At 42.2% G+C, this 23463-nt stretch overlaps 3 protein-coding genes and 1 pseudogene across 5 annotated transcripts in view; 3 read left to right on the top strand and 1 right to left on the bottom strand.

The window, feature by feature from the left end:
* Positions 1-6471, top strand: LOC106587656 (ornithine decarboxylase antizyme 2-like; annotated as a pseudogene). Its single transcript, XR_014382882.1, has 4 exons — positions 1-127; positions 1152-1324; positions 2251-2336; positions 3744-6471. The product of XR_014382882.1 is annotated as an ornithine decarboxylase antizyme 2-like (transcript).
* A 332-nt stretch (positions 6472-6803) lies between these two features.
* psa4 (Proteasome subunit alpha type-4) lies at positions 6804-10769 on the bottom strand. Its single transcript, NM_001141043.1, is given in 9 exon segments — positions 6804-7045; positions 7358-7481; positions 7848-7978; positions 8164-8252; positions 8416-8493; positions 8764-8926; positions 9059-9101; positions 10238-10266; positions 10711-10769. Coding segments are annotated over 8 exon segments (786 nt in total). The 5' UTR covers positions 10241-10266; positions 10711-10769; the 3' UTR covers positions 6804-6890.
* Positions 10770-13244: 2475 nt separating this feature from the next.
* Positions 13245-17949, top strand: slc25a44b (solute carrier family 25 member 44b). Its single transcript, XM_014176234.3, has 4 exons — positions 13245-13442; positions 14133-14804; positions 15074-15201; positions 15481-17949. Exons 2-4 carry the CDS (start codon positions 14174-14176, stop codon positions 15670-15672), a joined length of 951 nt encoding a protein of 316 aa, XP_014031709.1. The 5' UTR covers positions 13245-13442; positions 14133-14173; the 3' UTR covers positions 15673-17949.
* Positions 17950-20788: 2839 nt separating this feature from the next.
* LOC123730765 (cellular retinoic acid-binding protein 1) overlaps positions 20789-23463 on the top strand; it is a 31776-nt gene continuing 29101 nt past the window's right edge. The window contains exons 1-2 of one of the 2 annotated variants that reach the window (XR_014382857.1): positions 20789-21124; positions 22635-22813. Coding sequence is in view for 1 of the 2 variants with exons in the window: in XM_045708520.2 (XP_045564476.1) it covers positions 21055-21124; positions 22635-22813 (249 nt within the window). In the remaining variant the exon portion in view is untranslated. The remainder of the gene's footprint in view (positions 21125-22634; positions 22814-23463) is intronic. The other variant, XM_045708520.2, reaches the window with a different exon arrangement.

The following is a 23463-nucleotide window of genomic DNA, read 5'->3' as shown; positions in this document are numbered from 1 at the left end:
ATGGGCTGCTCCAAACGCCAGGCTCCAGGGCCTCTGTGGTGCTCCTGATGCCCCTCACCCACCGCTGAAGATCCCAGGTGGGCGAGGGACTGGCAGGGATCCCCCTCTCCATGTGCTCCTTCACAAAGTGAGTCCCTATAGGGCCCCATCCCAATAGCCAAACAATATATTCTTCCTCCATTGAAGTTATCAATCAAAGATCTGAGAGAATTGGGTTGGTTAAAGCAATGGGGTTAGATACTGAATTTCACTAATCCAAACACATAGGTCATAAGGGAAGAAATTAGGAAGGATGTCTGTTTTAATAACCATGAGGATTTTCCAAAGATGAATGTTAAAAATTTGCACATTTTGTCAAAAGATACATTGCATCTTACTGTTTAGCTTTATAGCCATAAGCCCACAGGCCCTTCACTTGATCTATGCTCCATCTACCATTTGAGAGACTGCAGTCGGTTTACATGGTCTGTTTAGCTACTTGTTAACATGTTCAGGGATGTGGGTCACTGTGTCAGACACCAAAACCCACTCTCATTAACCCAGAAAGCTAGTGAACCACAAAATGACACGAGCCCAAAGACACTCAGCATTCCTACACACACCCAAAAGCATGCTCTTAAAGTTAGGTTAATCCTTGCTACTTTTAGTAGTGAACAAGTGACCCTTGTACACAAGGACAAGTTTCATCCTAGACTGCCTGGAATGACTCAAAATAGGACAACAAGCAGAGAATGGCTTGAATATCGCTATGTGTAATTTACAGGTTAATATCGCTATGTGTACAGGCTAATATCGCTATGTGTACATGTTAATGTCGCTATGTGTACATGTTAATGTCACTATGTGTACAGGTGAATGTCGCTATGTGTATAGGTTAATGTCAGTCACTGTGTCAATCAAACAGCAATGGTGAAGAGAGTAATTCTGCTGGAGGTCCATTGGTTAGAAAATATTACGCTCATAGGCAATAATCGTAACAACAAGAATCCTTATTTGAGATAGATGCTAGATCAGGCTAAAGTGTAACCTACCTAGTTCCTAGATAGAAAGCTGACAAAGACATATGTTATGGGTTGAAACCTTGTCCATCTAATAACTGTGGAAGTTCTGTATCGAACAGTGTGCCAACACGTTTTGCATCCCTCTCTCAGGATGGAAGGCTGACAGTGACCCAGGTGACCTCTGTGCGTGGATCTCTCCCCATCCTGCACTTTCACTACCAGCTGAGCGAGCAACGCAATGCATGCTGGGAGACTATGTTCACCCCAGACAGCCTCTTCCTGGAGATCCCAGAGGGGTCACTCCCTGAGGGCAGCAAAGAGGGGTGAGGAGGAACTGCCATCTATCCTCGCTGGCTTTATAGTCATGCATACATACACCTGTTATAACCATGCATTATGCCATCAGTAAGGCTGGAATTAAGTCTAAAAAAATACATTTTAAAGATTTTAAATGAAAAAACATGCACTTTCAAACAACAACAAACAAACAACAAATTCTTATTTACAATGACGGCCTTTCAAGAGACAAAAGGCCTCCTGCGGGGACGGGGGCTGGGATTAGAAATAAAAATGTAGGACAAAACACGCATCACGACAAGAGACACCACTACATAAAGAGACCTAAGACAACAACACAACATGACAACACAGCATGGCAGCAACACATGACAACACAGCATGGTAGCAACACAACATGAAAACACAGCACGGTAGCAACACAACATGGTAGTAGCACAACACGGTGGCAGCACAAACATGGTACAAACATTGCACAAACAGCACATAGGGCAAAAAGGTAGAGACAACAATACAGCACCTGAAGCAGCCACAAGTGTCAGTAAGAGTGTCCATGATTGAGTCTTCAAATGTAGTGATGGAGATAAAACGATCCAGTTTGAGTGTTTTTTGCAGCTCGTTCCAAATGGTACAAAACATCTAGCCGCTCGAGAGCAACCTTACCTGCCGATCTATAAATTACGTCTCCGTAATCTAGCATGGGTAGGATGGTCATCTGAATCAGGGTTAGTTTGGCAGCTGGGGTGAGGAGCGATTGCAATAGAGGAAACCAAGTCTAGATTTAACCTTATCCTGCAGCTTGGATATGTGCTGTACTGGGTGGAGCCCCAGAGGACTACTTTGGGAGAATCCTGTATATTACAGTGTACATGAGTATGGAAGGGAACACAAAGGAGCAACACTTACATTTGAGATACACACCTATCTTCTTTCCCCTCTTCTCTCTTATCAGACTCACCAGTCTCCTCATGTTCTCGGAAGAAAAGTTAGGAGTCAGCCATGTGTTTCTGTGGTTCTCCAAAAGCAGAGTGGATCAAGGTATGTCGAAGTCTAGACACATTTTCTTTCATGTGTACTGTATACATCTGGCCCTTCTTTGGACACTGTTAACAAACCTCCAAACGAGCTTCAATGCCATACAACACTCCGTCTGTGGCCTCCAACTGCTCTTAAATACTAGTAAAACTAAATGCATGCTCTTCAACCGTTCGCTGCCGCACCAGCCCGCCCGACTAGCATCACTACTCTGGACGGTTCTGACTTAGAATATGTGGACAACTACAAATACCTAGGTGTCTGGCTAGACTGTAAACTCTCCTTCCAGACTCATATTAAACATCTCCAATCCAAAATTAAATCTAGAATTGGCTTCCTATTTCGCAACAAAGCCTCCTTCACTCACGCCGCCAAACATACCCATGTAAATCTGTCATTTGTCATTTACAAAATAGCCTCCAACACTCTACTCAGCAAACTGGATGCAGTCTATCACAGTGCCATCCGTTTTGTCACCAAAGCCCCATATACCACCCACCACTGCGACCTGTATGCTCTCGTCGGCTGGCCCTCGCTACATATTCATCGCCAGACCCACTGGCTCCAAGTCATCTATAAGTCTATGCTAGGTAAAGCTCTTCCTTATCTCAGCTCACTGGTCACGATAACAACACCCACCCGTAGCACGCGCTACAACAGGTATATCTCACTGGTCATCCCCAAAGCCAACACCTCCTTTGGCTGCCTTTCCTTCCAGTTCTCTGCTGCCAGTGACTAGAACGAAGTTGGAGACTTATATTTACCTCACTAACTTTAAACATCAGCTATCTGAGCAGCTAACCGATCACTGCAGCTGTACATAGTCCATCTGTAAATAGCCCATCCAATCTACCTACCTCATCCCCATATTGTTTTTATTTACTTTTCTGCTCTTTTGCACACCAGTATTTCTACTTGCACATCATCAGCTGCACATATATCACTCCAGTGTTAATTTGCTAAATTGTAATTACTTCGCTACTATGGCCTATTTATTGCCTTAAGTCCTCACGCCATTTGCACACACTGTATATAGACTTTCTTTTTTTCTATTGTGTTATTGACTGTACGCCTGTTTATTCCATGTGTTGTTTGTGTCGCACTGCTTTGCTTTATCTTGGCCAGGTCGCAGTTGTAAATGAGAACTTGTTCTCAACTAGCCCACCTGGTTAAATAAAGGTGAAATAAAAAATACAAATGTTTTATGTGCTTTATATTAGACACATTCAATTAGTTGAATGATTTATTGATAAAAATGAATGTCACGTTAGTGACCTCTAACCTTACTGGTGTTAAAAAAAACATCAGGAATAATGCAAAGTGCACACTAACATTGAAAAAGGGGAAACTGAATTTAGAGACTGTCTGAACAGTCGCGTTAACAATCCTATGTTTTCTACGTCTTTCCAGCACTCCTTACCAGGACTTTCCACTACATAGGGTTTGAGATTGTGAAACCAGGCCACCCTCTGATACCACCCCGAGCAGACCTTGCGTTTTTGGGCTACTCCATGAGTCCAACATGCCCGGAGTCAGAGGAAGATTGATGTTTGGGTTGATCAGGAGGGGATCACTCATCTGTTGCTCTGACCCAATAGTCTCTTTTCCATGCCTACCTGACCTTTGTTTTTTTCCTGTGGTGGTGATAGGAAACAAGGAAAGGAAGCTATTTAAGCATATTGGGACAAGACCTCTCTGTTCCTTTCTGCACTTCTCATATGTACTGCTGTAGTCATGACAAAGAGAAAGCCATTCATTCTGAAGACCTCTTTGGTGATAGAACCTTCAAGGAGATAACCGAAAAGATTGATCCTATTAGGCGGCTGCGTTCTTGACATCTTGCATGTTGTCGCCTGTATGGCTCAATTGGTAGAGCAGGGTTGTGGGTTCAATTCCCCCAGGGGAACAGTATGAAAAAATATGCACTCACTACTGTAAGTCTCTCTGGATAAAAGCATCTGCTAAATGACTAAACTGTAAATGTTGCCACAGCTTCTAGTACAAGTGGGACACTCAGTCCTAAAAATATTAACTTAAACTCCACAGTGCAGCTAAAGGTGAGGGACTGTAACAATATAAAACTAGTGTACTGGAAGAGGGGGCTAAGGGCAATATGGCACATAATATTGGAATCTAGATGTCTGGATAATTAAATTATGGGTACGCTTTCAGGACTATTTTTTTGACTGAATCGCTGCAACAAATGTACACTGCTCAAAAAAATAAAGGGAACACTTAAACAACACAATGTAACTCCAAGTCAATCACACTTCTGTGAAATCAAACTGTCCACTTAGGAAGCAACACTGATTGACAAATTTCACATGCTGTTGTGCAAATGGAATAGACAATAGGTGGAAATTATAGGCAATTAGCAAGACACCCCCAATAAAGGAGTGGTTCTGCAGGTGGGGACCACAGACCACTTCTCAGTTCCTATGCTTCCTGGCTGATGTTTTGGTCACTTTTGAATGCTGGCGGTGCTTTCACTCTAGTGGTAGCATGAGACGGAGTCTACAACCCACACAAATGGCTCAGGCAGTGCAGCTCATCTAGGATGGCACATCAATCCGAGCTGTGGCAAGAAGGTTTGCTGTGTCTGTCAGCGTAGTGGCCAGAGCATGGAGGCGCTACCATGAGACAGGCCAGTACATCAGGAGACGTGGAGGAGGCCGTAGGAGGGCAACAACCCAGCAGCAGGACCGCTTCCTCCGCCTTTGTGCAAGGAGGAGCAGGAGAAGCACTGCCAGAGCCCTGCAAAATGACCTCCGCAGGCCACAAATGTGCATGTGTCTGCTCAAACGGTCAGAAACAGACTCCATGAGGGTGGTATGAGGGCCCGACGTCCACCGGTGGGGGTTGTGCTTACAGCCCAACACCGTGCAGGGCATTTGGCATTTGCCAGAGAACACCAAGATTGGCAAATTCGCCACTGGCGCCCTGTGCTCTTCACAGATGAAAGCAGGTTCACACTGAGCACGTGACAGACGTGACAGAGTCTGGAGATGCCGTGGAGAACGTTCTGCTGCCTGCAACATCCTCCAGCATGACCGGTTTGGCGGTGGGTCAGTCATGGTGTGGGGTGGCATTTCTTTGGGGGGGCCGCACAGCCCTCCATGTGCTCGCCAGAGGTAGCGAGATGAGATCCTCAGACCCCTTGTGAGACCATATGCTGGTGCAGTTGGCCCTGGGTTCCTCCTAATGCAAGACAATGCTAGACCTCATGTGGCTGGAGTGTGTCAGCAGTTCCTGCAAGAGGAAGGCATTGATGCTATGGACTGGCCCGCCCGTTCCCCAGACCTGAGTCTCGCTCCATCCACCAAAGCCACGTTGCACCACAGACTGTCCAGGAGTTGGCGGATGGTTTAGTCCAGGTCTGGGAGGAGATCCCTCCAGGAGACCATCCGCCACCTCATCAGAAGCATGCCCAGGCGTTGTAGGGAGGTCATACAGGCACGTGGAGGCCACACACACTACTGAGCCTCATTTTGACTTGTTTTAAGGACATTACATCAAAGTTGGATCAGCCTGTAGTGTGGTTTTCCACTTTAATTTTGAGTGTGACTCCAAATCCAGACCGCCATGGGTTGATAAATTGGATTTCCATTGATTATTTTTGTGTAATTTTGTTGTCAGCACATTCAACTATGTAAAGAAAAAAGTATTTAATAAGATTATTTCTTTCATTCAGATCTAGGATGTGTTGTTTAAGTGTTCCCTTTATTTTTTTGAGCAGTATATTTTAAAGTGCAAATGTCTCCATTGTCTTGAATTGACTGATTGATCCATGTAAACTCCCATTATTGACATGCAGACTTCAAGACTAGTTAAGTCAGTGACAATACATCCCTTACCTGTAATGTTGCTCACACTTACAGGTTTAGCGGAGGTCAGGGGGGCACTTAATACATACTGTGTACTGGACTCACTTTCCATTCTGCTTGTGCATTCCGTTGAGATGATTAGGCTGCACGTGTGAAAGCAAGAACCTACATTCCACTAAAGCTGATTCAACTTACGTACTATGCACACACTCTTCCTACTTTTTATACTATTGTGTCCTAGAATTGCTATATACATTTTAGATTTCCATGTTCATGTAATGACACTAAAGATGGAATAAAATTCCTGTATTCTTGTCAGTATTGTGTTTTGGCACTTAACACTAGTTAACAGCCCATGTGTAATGTGAATCCAATTATATTACATAAGTATATTGGTTGTTAAGTGAAACAAGCTGAACTTAAGTGCTTTAACACATTTTGCTACTGTGTGCCCTACTGAACATGACCCAGTTCACAACAGTGAAATTCTCTAAACAATCAGGACATACCCTGTGGCATTAATCTTTCCCTTGCCTTTTGGGGGGGGGGGGGGTTATTGCAGTCTTCAAAGTATTTCTGAGAAGTCTGCCTGGATACACAATAGTTATCACACCATAATGAAACTAGAGATTCTATCAGCACATTTGGTTTCAATGTTTTAATAAAGAAAAAGACAAACAAGCACGTAACACATTACGGGACTTTTAGGAAAGTTTGAATTGAAAATACGTGTTTATTTGTCCTTCTCCTTCTGTTCTTTGTCTTTCTTGTCCTTCTCGGCCTTGGCCTCTTCAGCCTCGTGTCGTTTGATCAGCTCCTCCACATCTTTCTGTTTCAGCACCTTGATCTTGGTCTTTCCGTCTTCTCGCGTCAGGGTGGCTATTTCCACTGGGGAGGTCAAGATAGACTGTATGACTCATGGATATGTTCATATCTCATGCTGTATTACAGACGTATCACTTAATATGCATATCTCTAGACACAACATATGTATTATATACAGTATGTGTACATGATGTACAACAGCTGATGATGTCTGTTTTAGACATCATCACTGCCTACTCCCCATAGAACAGCTGTGAATTAGGATAACACTGTCCCACTCTATACAACATCTCCAGTCTGTGTTTACTCAGTGTTCTCCAAGGCAGGATGGGCTCAGTAGTTGTATAGAACGGTGATGTCAGGTGTAGATTTTACCTTTCTCCGCCGAGAGCTTGCTGACGTCCATGGTCTTGTTCAGGACTTTGACGGCCAACGCCAGGGCAGAGGACAGCGACATCTCACCCTCTTTGAAATCCTGCTTCAACATGGACACTGCAGCCTGGGGGCAGAGAAGACAACATGATGATTTATGCAAACGGGTGGGTCTAATCCTGATTGCTTAAAAATCGTTCTCCAGCCGGTGTCTATTCCACAAGTTACCACAGGCTAAAACCTCAGTATCACTCGATGAGATAATTGTGTCTATTTTCATTGGGAGGGAGTATGCCATTTAGGCAACTATAAGTCTGAAATCCAGCAAAGGGGCTGAATTATTGAAATATTATGCCATAAAAGTATCAGCTATATGTTAATTCCCAGTCAACAATGTAGCACCATCTGTGACTTTTCACATCTTTACTTTGTGGCAATGCTGCTGCCAAAACATGTGCATTGTGCCAATGTTGATGACAGCAAACAGGCTTACCGCACTGTTGTTGCCGATGCAAGTAGCCTTCCAGCCTCCATAGTTCCCACTGGGGTCACTCTGGTACAGCTGGAAGCCGTAGTGTTTGTCCCAGCCCATGTACAGCAGAGACACTCCAAACGGCCTCTTCCCTGAAGACACATAACACATCAAATACAATCAAACCTGTGCTTACCCTAACTGCACTCTAATGACTCTGGCATGTTATTTTCCACACAGCCCTTTGGTCCAGTATGGTTTCAGCAACAGTGTAACCAAGGTGGTGTTTACTAGAGAACCCAACTGAGGTGTTTGTGGCATTTGTCTTATAGCTAACCTCCAAACTGTGTGTAGGCCTGTTTGATGTCACACAACGCTGTCACCAACTGCTCACAGGGGATTGGCTCCTGGTACTGCAGTAGATATCTGTGTGATTTAAATAACACATAATCTGTCAGATAAACAGACACACTGCTAGATCACTGGAGGTGCCTTGTTGGTCTTGCACTAACACTGTACATGGCTTGAATACAAATTAATGAACAAATGGGTCACAGGTAGAGACCGTGGACTTTACTACCCAACGTACCTCTGTGCTATTAGCCTCAGCTCATTGGTTAGAACGTTAGCATCGGAGGTGATTCCGGCAACACTGCAAGCCATGTCTCTGAAAGGATAAAGGTTACGACACCAAATCACAGAGCAGCCCATGGGTATAATGTAGCAGCATGTCTGACATCACCCCAGCTTCAGAGTAGGCGTGCTGATCTAGGATCAGTTCAGCCTTTCTGATCATAATAATAATAATGCAGACCTGATCCTAGATCAGCACTCCTAGTCTTGAGACGCTTTATGAGAAGATCCTGATCTGTCTTGTTGGCATGCTTATAGCAGTGCTACATATAAGCCTGGCAAGAGAGACTATGGTCATACTCACTCATTGAGCTTGTAGATCTTCTCTGAGAAGAAAACCTCATCAAGCAGCTTGTGGATGTTCCGCCTCTCTGCAGCCAACAGCACTCCATCATTGGCTAAAATCCCAAGACATGAGCCGGCGTGGCCAATAGCCTCCATGGCATACTCCACCTGATATAAGCGTCCTGTAAAACAGCAACAATGAATTGTTATGTCTGACATGGTTGGTCAGAGGAGAACACTTGACAGTATAGTCTTGAATGTGATGGTAACATTGATTATGGACAGTAAATCTTTATTAGAAAGATAACACTTGCCTTCAGGTGAGAAAATGGTAGTCCGGGAATCATATCTACGAGACTACAAAAACAAATAAGTGTTATCAATTTCCCAAGACAGCACCCAAGTAAAAGGTGCAAGGTAGTCACTTGCATCATATTAAACATGTACAGGTAAGTGCCAAAATAAAGGAAACACTTGAGTAAATGAGAGATACAAGGTATATTGAAAGCAGGTGCTTCAACACAGATGTGGTTTCCGAGTTAATTAAGCAAATAAAATAAAAAAGTACCCAGTTTTTTTGGCTACCATGACTAGAAGAAGAGATTTCAGTGACTGAAAGAGAGGTCTCAAAGGAGCATAGGGGGTGTGTGTGTGTCTCAGTCACCAGATCTGAACCCAATTGAAGATTTATGGGAGATTCTTACGGGAGATTCTGGAGAAGTGCCTGAGACCACCATTAAACAAAACACCAAATGATGGAAGTTCTCAGAGAAGTATGGTGTCACATCCCTCCAATAGAGCTCCAGACACTTGTAGAATCTATGCCATGGCGCATTGCTGCTGTTCTGGCAGCTTGTGGTGATCCAGCGCCCTATTAAAGTTGCACTATGAAGAAATTGCTCTGCCATTTCCTGGTTGCTAAAAGTCTAATCGTTTGCCTAATTTTAGTTTGACAAAATAAGCTAGTATAGCGTAGAGCCCTCAAACTCAACTCTGGACCTCGACGCCAGTTCCACTACTATTTTTTCCATTGTTGCTCTCTGGTCAGGGACTGATTTAGACCTGGGACACCAGATGGGAGCAGTTAATTATCAGGTAGAACAGAAAACCAGCAGGCTCCAGACCTCGTAGGGTAAGAGTTGAATATCCCTGGTGTAGAGAATCATTGTACCATCTAAACCACTGAAATATATTTCCATAACCAAAAATATTGTATTTTCAGCTCTTTGAAACTGGTACAAAACAGAAAGTAAAAGATGCAAAAACAAAACTTAACGAAAAAAAAAGCATTGAAATAGTGCACATAGAACAGCTCTACTGCTTCTTAGACTTTGAAGTAGAATGATAAATCTATAACTCACATTTCTGTGAATTTGGTTGGGTCGCCCAAAAAGTTACATATTGCCACTTTAAGACACTATGTTGGCGTTTCCTTTATTTTTGAAGTTACTTGTACATTACAGATAGCGACGTTAACGTAACTAGCTACTTACCATGATTCAGCCTGCCTGTAAAATAAAGCCTGCAAAACAAATAATTCCAATAATATTAATGAAGTTCCATAATGCAAAGCTCAAAACAATAAGTGCTGCTGTCAACTGAGGGCATGGCAAATCATGACTACTGTTCATTAGACAGGGGCTGGTAAGTTAGCGAACTATATTTGATTAAAGTATAGTTAGTTAGCCAATTAGAAAGTTAACATATAGCTACAGTAGTAGTTAGAGTAGTCAGCAAACGTTAGCGAAGTAACGTTATCGTTAGTTCATTCATACAAGGCAAATGTGTTAAACAGAAATATGATTGCTAGCTAGCATGCTAACCCTTAGCTAGCTATCTTCACAATGACTGGAGAGGCTAGCTGACTTTTGGCGCCGTTTTAACAAGAAGTCACGTTTTGGCAATGTATGAGATTTTTATAGTAAACATGTGGCTAAACAGACAGGAATATAAAACAGCTATTTACCTTAGCTAGCCTGATGTTGTAGTTTGTTGCTGACACACCGCTGTGAAGCAAGCAAGAATAACTAAGAACTTCCGGGTCCCGTATTTTTTGGAGTCCTTCAGAATAAAAGTTCTGTCCTATATACTTTGTAAATTAATAATTATGGTGAAAATGTGCACAATTATCAATATATTTTATAGTAGTTATCATACAAAGAAAAATGTAAAGTATTTCTATAAGATATGTCATTTATTTATTTTTTCATGCCTAAATAGTCAACAATGTTTTTGTGTGTGTACTCCTATCATTTATTGCACCGCACCAAATTATTTGTACTTTGTGTCGCAGTAATAGGGGGTCCATTCTACTCAGGAGCACTTATAGTTTCCAAATCCACAGAGTTTACACCCAGAGGAGCGCCACTGCTCATTTTGCGGGCCCTATAGAGTGGCCCATCAACTTAAAAACAATATATGTTTTATATTGTACATACATATTGCACAATAAAGAATTATCTGTAGGTTGTGTCAAAGTAGAATGGGGGGGGGGGGGGGGGGGTCCATTCTATTCAATAACACTTCTAGTTTCCTCTGGGTGTAAACCAGTGGAGGCTATTCAGAGGAGGAAGGGAAGGACCATCTTCCTCAATGAATTTCAACAAAATAAAAATTGTGAAATATTAAAAAAGGTACCCTTTTTAGAAAGAACTATACTAAATATATTCACGTCACCAAATAATCTATGAAAACACACTGTTTTGCAATGAAGGTCTACAGTAGCCTCAGCAGCACTCTGCAGGGTAGCACCATGGTGTAGCCAGAGGACAGCTAGCTTCTGTCCTCCTCTGGGTACATTGACTTCAATACAAAACCTTGGAGGCTCATGGTTCTCACCCCCTTCCATAGACTTACACAGTAATTATGACAACTTCTGAACGATGTCCTCCAACCTATCAGATCTCTTGCAGCATGAACTGACATGTTGTCAGGATCAGAGAATGAATCTAGTTCTGAAAGCATAAAATACAGCAAGCTAGCACTGCAGTGCATAAAATGTTCTGAGTAGTTAGCAATCGTACATAAGCAATTGATGTTATTAGTAACTACTGTTGTTGGTTTGGCGTCAAATAAGCCACTCGTTATGTGTTATTTGCCGAATCTCAGTTTTCCATGTGGGTTTTATGATGTAACGTCAACTTTATACATTTATATCCCGGGACCATTCAATTTCCAACTCACCCACAGCAATTCTCCATAAATCTGCTGTGGATTACCCAGAATCCCATACCTTTATCACTCAGTGTATTATACAATGTAAACACACTAATCTACCAGGAGGTGGCATAATACCCATTTTATGCAGGAAATTAACAATTTAATTACACCGTTACAGAGGCAAGAGTGTGCAGGGCGTTATTGAATCTGGGTACTGTCTGTCTCCTTGATTACTCTAATTTCTCTCGACAGTTCGCCTACACTTTAATTCGTAGGCTAGGTTGAAGCAACCTCATGATGGGTATAGGGAAAATGTGAGTATAATGTAGTAACCTAAACCTATCGATGTTACATTGAGCTGGGTGAATGGAATATGAATGACAGTCATCCAATATGCTGTAATAGAAATAAGGCCATGCTCATAAAAAAATAAGTTTTCCCTCATCTTAAAGGTAAACTGTGTTGATTTGGAAACTAAAAGTGAGTAGAATAGACCTCCTTTTTAGTGCAACACAACGTACAGATAATTGTTTTCGGTGCAATATGTATTCCCAGTATGAAAAAACGATTGGATTCAAACTGATTGGCCACTTTAAGGGCTGATTAGCAGCGACGCTCCTCTCGTGTAATGCCGCGTTCAGAACTGGGAACTCTGAAAAATACGAGGTCAAATCAAGTCCCATTTATTTTGAACCCACTGAAGTCGGAGATTTCACTTTTGTATATTATCTACTTCACTTGCGTTGGAAATGTTAACATATGCCAATGAAGCCCCTTGAATTTAATTGATTTCCGAGTTCCCAGTTGTTTTGAACGCGGCACAAATTGCGGATTTGGAAACTAAAAGTGTTCCAGAGTAGAATGGACCCCCTTTTACTGCGACACAAAGCACATTCAATTATTTTTTTTATGCTGTTAACAATAATGTAAATTCTAAACATGTATGTGTGCTATGAAGGCGATTAACTTTATTACATTTTTCATATTGTTAAACAAAATTCTAAGTCTGCTAACATTTCCTCATATAATGTTACGGATTTCAACCATTTGTATTCTTTTTTATTTCGGGACTTTCATTTTGAAGGAAAATCGCCGAGGTTACGGCCTTATTCTTGCTAGGTTTTGCTTATAATTGTTGGCTGAACGGAGGTCGGGACACGGGGCATAGAGTTTAGAAAAAGCTATCTCATGGCAAAGAACCAGTCTAAGAAAATACTGTATAGCGCCATCTATCGTCAAGGTGGTGTCTCTCTGTGGTAGCGCAGTACAGTGGAGGAGAAAAGTTCAATTATTACAAAACCCCCACGCTTGCTGAGCAAAAAAAACTACGAAAAAACGCCACCTGCTGGAAACCACAAATGTTTTTCCCAGTTAACCCTCTCGCGTTGCCTCTTCCTCTCTGGTTTAGTTCTCCAACATAACATCAAATCATAACCCGGACAGATATCTCTAAATTCGGTATCGCTTTCCTCACCTGCTGATATGACATTGCTATTCTGACAATGTACATAATATTTTGATATACATTTGTCCAACGAGGTAAGTTAACGTTTGCTTGTTTCAAATAGTTAACTGTTAGTTAGCCTGCTTGCTAGCAAGGAAATCAACCAACGCATAGCTGGCTAGCTAGCAATAGCTAGTGACTGGATGCATTATTATTAGCCAGCTAGCTAGCCAATTTGTGGTTACATACAGTCTGTTTACACATGCACAAGTATTCAACCTATGCATTGTTAGTTAGCTACTATTTCAGTGTTATTTCCGGATTGCGCGATTGACAATAGGCTCTTTGGTTTAGGAAACATTGTGTCCTGTGACCTACAACTAGCAGTAGTTTGTAATGTTAGCGCATAACTACTTCAGCTAGAAAGCACATTGAAGCTCTCCATCAATTCGCGATCTGTTTTTACCTTATCAGGTTTTTGATAACATGGTCATGACTGCTACGAAGCAGTACAGTGTGTGTATGACCTTTGATTCTTCCTAACACAAACCCAGTCAGTTTAGACATCGCTCATTTCCCAAGGAGACTTGCGAGATAATGAATGACACAACACGGGCCTTGTTTTCTGATGTAGTAGTTTGTGAATCATTGTCATGATACTGGTACAACCTTCAGACCTACTGCCATCTTTAATTCATTCAAAGATGATGCATTCAAGACTTCCAATGTTGTGCTACCTGGTGGAGGAAACCGTTGACAGTGTTGTGTGGTCTGTATTTCCCCAGGTAGCGGCTAGTCTGATGAGGGGGCTCTCCAGAAAGGCAGGATGCAACAGAACAGGAACATCCAGATCATTGAATGGGAGGACCTGGACAAGAGGAAGTTCTACTCCTTCGGGGTATTCATGACCATGACCATCCGGGCCACCGTCTACCCGGCCACCCTCATCCGCACCAGGCTGCAAGTGCAGAAGGGCAAGTCGCTCTACAACGGGACCTTTGATGCCTTCTTCAAGATCCTGCGGGCCGAGGGCGTGCGGGGCCTCTACCGCGGCTTCATGGTCAACACCTTCACTCTCATATCGGGCCAGGCTTACATCACCACCTACGAGCTGGTGAGGAAATACGTCTCCAACTATTCCAAGGACAATACCGTCAAGTCTCTGGTGGCGGGTGGCGCGGCGTCCCTGGTTGCACAAACCATCACTGTCCCCATAGACGTGATTTCCCAGCAGCTGATGATGCAGGGCCAAGGGAAGCACCTGACTCGCTTCCGGGTCAAGCTCAAAACGGAGGCCGACGGGAAGACCAAAATGGCATTTGGCCAAACCAGGAACATGATTGCTCAGATCTTTGCGGCCGACGGTTTCCGAGGCTTCTACAGGGGATATGTGGCCTCCCTTCTAACATACATCCCAAATAGCGCGGTCTGGTGGCCTTTTTATCACTTTTACGCAGGTAAAAAGGAGTGTTTGTTTACAAGGATATTTATCCAAGGATCGAGTTCCCAGACACAGGTTAAGCCTGGTTCTGGACAAAGCGCTTCATTGAGCTTTGAGTCCTGGAGTAGGCTTAATCCAGGAAACCGGCCCTTAATGTTATTATTACTATTTTCTTCAAGAAGGGCCGGAGATGAATAATGTCTTATATCTTTATAGTTCATATAGTCAACATACATTGTCTATAAGTAGCATTTCAAAGCACAAATCTTCCACAACGTTTCACAGAACAGCTATCCAAAATGGCGCCCAGTGACTGCCCTCATCTACTACTCCAAGCCATGGCCGGACCACTAGCTGCTGCGACTGCATCCACTGTCACCAACCCCATGGATGTGGTCAGAGCTAGAGTGCAGGTAGAGTGCAACTTCAGCTAAATGCACTAGTGGAATGTAATGGGGTAAAGGGTCTGTTTGGATAGTCAGGGATAGGCAACCCTGGTCCTGGAGTGCCACAGGCAAAAAAAAATTATATTTCTTATATTTTTTTATTCAACAAAATCCTACAGTGGCTGTTGCACTCCACGACCAGAGTTTACTACCCCGGGTCTAAATCCTGGCATTGCAAATCGAATTTTACACAAAAAATGTACATGAATAAATACCTTTGTAACAACAGCCTTGTGTGGGTGGCAGGTTGAAGGAAGGACCTCCGTCATCCAGACGCTCAGGCACCTGCTGGCAGAGGAGGGATTCTGGGGGATGACCAAAGGGCTGTCTGCACGCATCATATCCTCCATTCCCACCGCCATCGTTATGGTCGTGGGCTACGAAACCCTCAAGAGAGTGAGCTTGAGACCGGAGCTGGTCGACTCCAGACACTGGTAGAGGACATTAGCATCCAATCCCAAATCAACCCCTAGCCCAAACCCTCTATGCCCAGGTGAGGGGGTTAGGGGATAGGTTTTACCAATATGGAAATAGCTACAAATTTCTCACTTGAATTTTTACATTGTATATACAATCATAGGGGGTAAGGGACACAGATTGATTTGGGATTGGAAATTGTTGTTGTGGCCCTGATTCCAATTTGGCCTCTAGAGCTCCCCTGACCTCACCACTGCATAGGTGATAGCAATAGAGCCTAATATTGGCCCAGGGACTGAAATGGAATTGGGCCAACAAGCTCTGCCTGCTTCTATTCCTTAATGGCTTCCTTGTCCTTATCATTTTGTTTGCCTTTTAAACTACTGCTGCCTTTTAGTGGGGATTTTTATCTTAAGTTGTAAGTGAATGAAGGAACAGTAGTTTGAGATTTGATGTCATTACAATGTGTAATTTGTGACCGGTGCTGAGCGATTAACCGAAATGTTGGTTATTTTTTGTTTTTTAAACAACTAATTGACCAATGTCTGTTGAATTATTTGAATTCCATGTAGTTGTTTTTTTTGTCTGAGCGCTATGCACAGTTTTTCTAGCGCTAAATCAGATCAAGCCCGAACTGTCCAATGGAGTTGTAGTTTCCAACAGGCTAATATTCTACATAGTTTAGCGCAGAAAACACGGTAGTCAACTACAATGACCATAATCCATTGCGTGACAACTTGTCTGGTCTGAGACAGAAGAACGTGATCAGGAGGGATAGAAAACAGTGGCATAGTGAGGTATCTACCTGAAAATAAATGATCCAAGATTGATAGTTGGTATTCAGCAGTCATAAAAGCATGCCCTGTTTACTTTGAAGAACTACTCAAATAGTGATTTTGTCAGACAGCATGGGCAGCAGCTCTGTAAAGATGAGATGACTTGGAATGAAATAAAGTTATGAAATAAGCTTAAAACAAATGAAATATTGAATAAATGATGCTTAATAAGTGATAAGCAGAAATGGGCAGTCACTACTGTCATGGGACGTTTAATTGTTTTACTCTGTGTTACAGTATTCAAACCGCATAATGCGCAGTGCATTTCATGTAAAAAAAATTATAATTAAAGAAAACGATAATTTTTTTAATAATCAAACCGACCTCAAAAAGTAATTGCTCAGCACTAGTTGGTTCCTTCGGTATAAACACTGAACTGATCCATCACTTCTAATGTATTTCTACTGTCTTAGTAATAGGATAGATGCTCTTAAATCTGTTTATAGCTGCCCTCTGTAGCCTTTATCAGGTTTAGTCCTAGGAGGTAGCAACAGCAAATTGCATACACAAGTTCAGCTCAAACACACAGGACAAAACAACCAATTAGGGCACATGTTCCTCTTCTTCTTTGACTTTTCACTTGCAAAGACCCTCCCCTTTAGTCCTCCCAACCTAATCTCGTCCACCCAGCCAGCTCTCTAGCAATTGAGCCTGGGGTCGGACAAGGTTACTCCCAGCACAAAATAAAGAAGTCAGTAGAGTCACATTATTTAACAGAAATCTAGGCTATGGAGGGTAGATGTAAATGATACAGTTATTATATTAGAAGTAGTACATATAACTTTGGGGTGTTTAGGGCAGTCATCTTATTGTGAATGAAAAAAAGATGTTATATGATACTGTTAAAGCACATTGTTTCCAATTGTCTTCACCTCAACTCCAATATTCAATAGTTTGACCCTGGTATTTACCATTGCTGCTGTGGCAATATTAGCAATATTCAACGAATGTTGTACTGAACCATCAAGATTGTTGGCCAATTGTGAAATGCTAACTGTTGTAGTTTAAAATGTTCAGTAAATGACTTCTCTGATGGTTTCAGGGTTGGTACTTTGGGAGGGATTTGTTGTTAGTGTGCTGGACCACCAGTGAAGTTCTCTTTAAAGGACTCCAGGCAGAGAACGAGATGAGGCATGTCCCTTTGTGTATTGTGGCAGTAAACCTCTGAGTGCAATCTATGTATTAACTTAATCACTTCCAGCTCAAACGTGTGGTTGCACAATGTACATTTCATTGAATTTATCAATATATTGTCTTAAAAGAAAATGTTCTGAAGTTATTTATTGAAAAAATATTTGTATTTTCATATTTTTCTGGACAATAGCAAAGCAAATGTTCAAACTATACTGAAGAAAAATATAAACGCAACAATTTCAAAGATTTTACTGAGTGACATGACTGGAAATACAGATATGCATCTGTTGGTCACAGATACCTTAAAATAAATGGGTCTCACAATGTGCCTCAGGATCTCATCACGGTATTTCTGTGTATTCAAATTGCCATCGATAAAATGCAATTGTGTTCGTTGTCCGTACCTTATGCCTGCCCATACCATAACCTCACCACCACCATGGGGCACTCTGTTCATAACGTTGACATCAGCAAACCGCTCGCCTACACCACGCCATACACATGGTCTGCGGTTGTGAGGTCAATTGGACGTACTGCCAAATTCTCTAAAAGGATGTTGAAGGTTTTTTGTAGAGAAATGAACATTAAAGTCTCTGGCAACAGCTCTGGTGGACATTCTTGCTGACAGCATGCCAAATACACACTCCCTCAACTTGAGACATCTGTGGCATTGTGTTGTGTGACAAAATGGCACATTTTATAGTGGCCTTTTATTGTCCCCCAGCACAAGGTGCACCTGTGTAATGATCATGCTGTTTAATCAGCTTCATGATATGGCACACCTGTCAGGTGGATGGATTATCTTGGCAAAGCAGAAATGCTCACTAACAGGGATGTAAAGAAATGTGTGCACAACATTTTAAAGGAATAAGCTTTTTGGGCATATGAAATGGGACCAACACTTTACATGTTGCATTTATATTTTTCTTCAGTGTAGTTTACATCTTACTTGCCTTCTAGGTTCATTTATGTACATTAGTATTTCTGTCTCAAATACTCTGTCATGTATTGGAAAGGGCACTTCTTATGGGCAACAAGGCCCTCTTTCGAGGCTTGTTTTGTAAATCCATGCTCCCCTAGGGTGAGTAGGGACTGTAATTTGACTTCAAAGAAGACAATAAGCAAGCACATTCAAAATATATAGACTACTGCCTGGAATTTTAATATCAAACTTGACCCAAAAAACAATAATTAAAGAAAAAGCAATCCAGGCAGCACACAGGCTTGCTGTTTAACAAAGTGTGTTCTGTTGTCTACACAGTGACAACCGAGTGGCTCGTTTAAAACGTCTGCTATGGTCAGTCACATCACATGGCTCCAACATAATGGAGATTCACTAGAAACCAAACGGAAGAAAAAGGAGAGAAATGGGGAGAGACTATACTTGCACTAATGAATAGGACCCAGGTTTCTTTGATGGGTTTGTGTGGCAGTTTTGTTTCACTAACTTGGGTCATTAAAACATCACGATTGGATGGCAGACTCACCTTGGTTGTTCTGCCATGACTAAGGTTAAGCATGACAAATGACCATTAAGAGAATGATAGACGGGGTCTTTAAGCTAGTCCTTTAGGAGTCCATAGAAAAAGCCCCAGGGCTTTGAAAGGGTCCGCATTGGGCTAGCAGACATTTTGGGAGAGCACAATGCAATTCGCTGCTCTGAATGGCTAATGTCTCCTAGATGTTCTTGTGACTGGGGGGCCTTAGTATGTCTATTTGGAAGTGACGTTCTGACACACAAGGTCATGTATCTGTGTTGCTAGTTATTAGGATCCATTAGAAGGAGTCCATTTAATTTAAATCCAATATACAGTCTTAGGGGGAAAAGGGTTCTATATAGAACCAAAAAGTGTTCTATCGCTTATTTCATAAATTTCGCCCCTAAAAGTGAAGCAAGCGATAGAACCCTTTTTGGTTCTTAAAAAAAAATGTTTTTAAGAGTGTATGGTTAACTAGTGGCGCAGCGTTCTAAGGCACTGCATCTCAGTGCTAGAGGCGTCACTGCAGACCCTGGTTCAATCCCGGGACTGTATCACAACCGGCCGTGATCGAGAGTCCCATAGGGCGGCGCACAATTGGCCCAGTGTCGTCCGGGTTAGGGGAGGCCGAGGTAGGCTGTCATTCTAAATAAGAGTTTGTTCTTAACTGACTTGCCTAGTTAAATAAAAACTACGTCATAGTCCCAAGTGTGCATACAGATTTCAGGGAGGATGAATATCTTGACTAAGCTGTCACCCATTCATTTGTTTGAAATATTTTGTAATTTAAATGTCTATGGATTGTCTCATCACAACCAGCAGAATACTTTCAAAGTTAGAAAATGTTTATCAAATCAGTGAATTATCCCTTTGTGTATTTCTCCCCTCACAGCATGATACTAATAATTAAATAAGTCCACTCACTAAAAAACTAAAACAAAGCTGCACGAACCTCGTGAAAGGGTAATTCATTCAACGCTTAACACAAAAAATCTAACCATTTCTCTGTTTTTCTTTCCCCTACTGCTCTCTGTGTGTTCAAAGAAAAACAGCACCCAAAGACTAAAGACAAATCTATTGATTGATGAGACAAACTGTGGTGGACCAGCATGCATAGAGAAATAGATGGGAGCCTTTTTAACGTGACACTTCCTGGAGGGATGACAGAGTGCTCCCTGCTCTGCTCTATACATTAATTATCAACTGCTGTCTGGAAGCCACTTTGTCAAAGAGATTGATGAAGAGCCATCAGAAAGAGAACAAATCAGACTTGATGGGAGGGGGAGTGAGTGAAGCTATCGGGGCCTCTCATTCTGTGTTGGGGGGCTGTTTCAGTGAGTTGGTGAGTTGGGGGGGGGGGGTGCTTGGGTTGAATTGGACTTAATGGGAAATGTATTGAATGCATGTTTAGTCTGATCCTTAGCTGTAGCCAGGGAGAGAGTGCTTGTCAATGGGATGAACGTTAGATGGACATTGACTCCCATCGTTTATCAAAGAAAGATCTTAGATCTTATCACAACTACAATATTGGTTTATATTGGAAACCATAATTGCATTCAACGCTTTATTATATTGCTGTGATGGTGACATCCATGGTTCTTTTCTATGGAATTCATTCCATTTAAATGTCCTATTTGTCCTATTTATATTGCAGGCTTGAAATGAGACCACCTGAACCCCTGTCCATCTGTCATTTAAAATGGTCATTAAGAGGAGGACATTTCACTCACTACAGGACTAGAGAGAGAGGAGCATGCTGTGAGGGGTTATTACAGAGAGAGAGAGAGGAGCATGCTGTGAGGGGTTATTACAGAGAGAGAGAAAGGGAGGGAGGGTGAAAGGGAGCGCGTAGGGGAGGGATAGTGGGACAGTGAGCTGATGAGATACAGAGCATATCAAGAGGCAGAGAGAGATCAGCAGAGAGAGATCGGTACACGTCGAGCCTTCCCAAGAAAATGACCAATTTCGCAGGCACTTGGAAAATGAGAAGCAGTGAGAATTTTGATGAACTACTCAAAGCACTTGGTAAGATGTCTATAGTTCTTACCTTCTATCATTAAGAGCTATTTGAAAGAATACATACTTAACCATATACTATCAAAATCCTAACTGTTCTTTCTCTATTGTGTCCGACTACCAAACCCATCATTATTTTTATCTGTGTTCTATTATTGGGGTAATATTTGAGAAAACAATAATTGGGAGAGACCACAGGCTGCCTGACATCTTGATCATCTTTGACTTTTACATATATCATCAGTTTTAGGATCATCCCAGCATGTATTAATCCATGTACCTTGTTCATTTGAGATGCATTTGATGTTGTCATTTGTTGATATTCCAAAAGTCAATTGAGTTGGGCATGTATAAAAAAAAGAATAGAAAATGTACACAAGGTGCACATGTAATATACATATTACAAATCACTTAAGCTTGATCTTGCATGTTGTTTCCTGCCATAGAATAGTCATCTTTTCAGTGAAAGCAGTGAGGGTGGATCATCCCAAAGCTGCACTATTGAGCCCAGCTGGTGTGGAATAGATGAGACAATCCACTGTGTATGTTTTCTCAAATACGTCTCCTGTGACTGCACTGAGATCTCACTTAATCTGAGCTCTAGGTATTGGGTTGGACAAAACTTTGGCTTTTGGTGCCATAGTTTGTTTTTTTTCATCGTGGAACAAAGTGATGAGAGGAGAAAAAAAGGTGAAAAGATTGAACTCCTCTCCTCTGGGGAACTCAAGTACACAGATTGTAGTTTTAAATGAGAACAATAAGACTAGTACTGAAGGATACAGTATTTGAGAGAGACAGAGCAGCTCTGAAAACATATGCAGAGGGGAATGAATGGAAACATCAAGACATTTTCTCATCCAATTGGTTATATTGCAACTGTGTGACACAGCCAACTAGCGCCATAATAACTTCTTGGAGGAATCCATCAGTCTGCAGGAGAGCTAAACAAAGCTAATGACTCCAGCATTCCTTGTTTTCATCACCTTGTCATAGCGTCCACCCATATTTGCAACATCTGCTAATAACCATCTCATTTGCAGTTGCTTGCCTTGAGAACTCTGTATATAACAACTTGAATACCTACAGTGCACCATTGATATCTTCTCACACTCCAAGAACCTTCTGTCTACCATGACTTTACCACAAATAGGTAACACTGCCACTATGCATTCCTCTTGTAAATAAGCACAACCTACACCTTTGCAAGTGGAATTCAGGATTGTTTTCCTTCTATCAATGTCGCCAGGAGGAGACAGAAATGTAACTGTACTCATCTTTGAATCAGGTGAGGATAGGAGCAAACATGACATACCAGATGTCAGTACAAGTCAAACGATAGCCCCGTGAAGCCGTATTGTCACCATGGGTTCAACCCAGTGACATGTCAAGGTTGTGTCCAGTCAGTTGTCATAACCTGACAAAGTCAAAACTGATCAATCACACATTCTGACATGCAATTGGTTATGCAGCACTTATGACTGTTAAAGTAAGCATAATGACAGGTGTTATTTGCCCACAGGCGTCAATGCTATGTTAAGGAAGGTGGCTGGTGCCGCGGCGTCCAAACCTCACGTGGAGATCAGGCAGAATGGGGAGCAGTTCTACATCAAGACCTCCACCACCGTGCGCACCACCGAGATCAACTTCCTCATAGGCCAGGAGTTCAATGAGGAGACAGTAGATGGCAGGAAGTGCAAGGTAAAGTCTCTGAGTCTGCCCCATATAATGTAAAGGTAGTCTCTGCCCACATACAATGTAAGGTAGTCTCTGCCCCATACAATGTAAAGGTAGTCTCTGCCCCCATACAATGTAAGGTAGTCTCTGCCCCATACAATGTAAAGGTAGTCTCTGCCCCATACAATGTAAAGGTAGTCTCTGCCCCCATACAATGTAAGGTAGTCTCTGCCCCATACAATGTAAAGATAGTCTCTGCCCCATACAATGTAAAGGTAGTCTCTGCCCCCATACAATGTAAAGGTAGTCTCTGCCCCATACAATGTAAAGGTAGTCTCTGCCCCATACAATGTAAAGGTAGTTTCTGCCCCCATACAATGTAAGGTAGTCTCTGCCCCATACAATGTAAGGTAGCCTCTGCCCCATACAATGTAAAGGTAGTCTCTGCCCCCATACAATGTAAAGGTAGTCTCTGCCCCATACAATGTAAAGGTAGTCTCTGCCCCATACAATGTAAAGGTAGTCTCTGCCCCCATACAATGTAAAGGTAATGTCCCAATCCTATTCAGATAGCCTTTGTACGGATGAAGGAAAGGAGACAAGCAGAGGAAGCTACATTGAGATGCAGCCCATGTTCACTCATTCAGATCAGATCCCCTTCAGATAAGTGAGGA

This window comes from Salmo salar, chromosome 26 (assembly GCF_965601325.2).
Source record: "Salmo salar chromosome 26, fSalSal1, whole genome shotgun sequence".
Taxonomy (NCBI): Eukaryota; Metazoa; Chordata; class Actinopteri; order Salmoniformes; family Salmonidae; genus Salmo; species Salmo salar.
This window is presented reverse-complemented; position numbering and strand designations above follow the sequence as displayed.

What these genes read in the sequence shown, in the direction of transcription:
- slc25a44b (XM_014176234.3), top strand. Translation starts at nt 14,174, where the DNA reads ATGCAACAGAACAGGAACATCCAGATCATTGAATGGGAGGACCTGGAC. An exon ending in TTTTTATCACTTTTACGCAG is followed by an intron (nt 14,805 to 15,073) that starts GTAAAAAGGAGT and finishes AACGTTTCACAG; the next exon opens with AACAGCTATCCAAAATGGCG. An exon ending in TGGTCAGAGCTAGAGTGCAG is followed by an intron (nt 15,202 to 15,480) that starts GTAGAGTGCAAC and finishes TGTGGGTGGCAG; the next exon opens with GTTGAAGGAAGGACCTCCGT.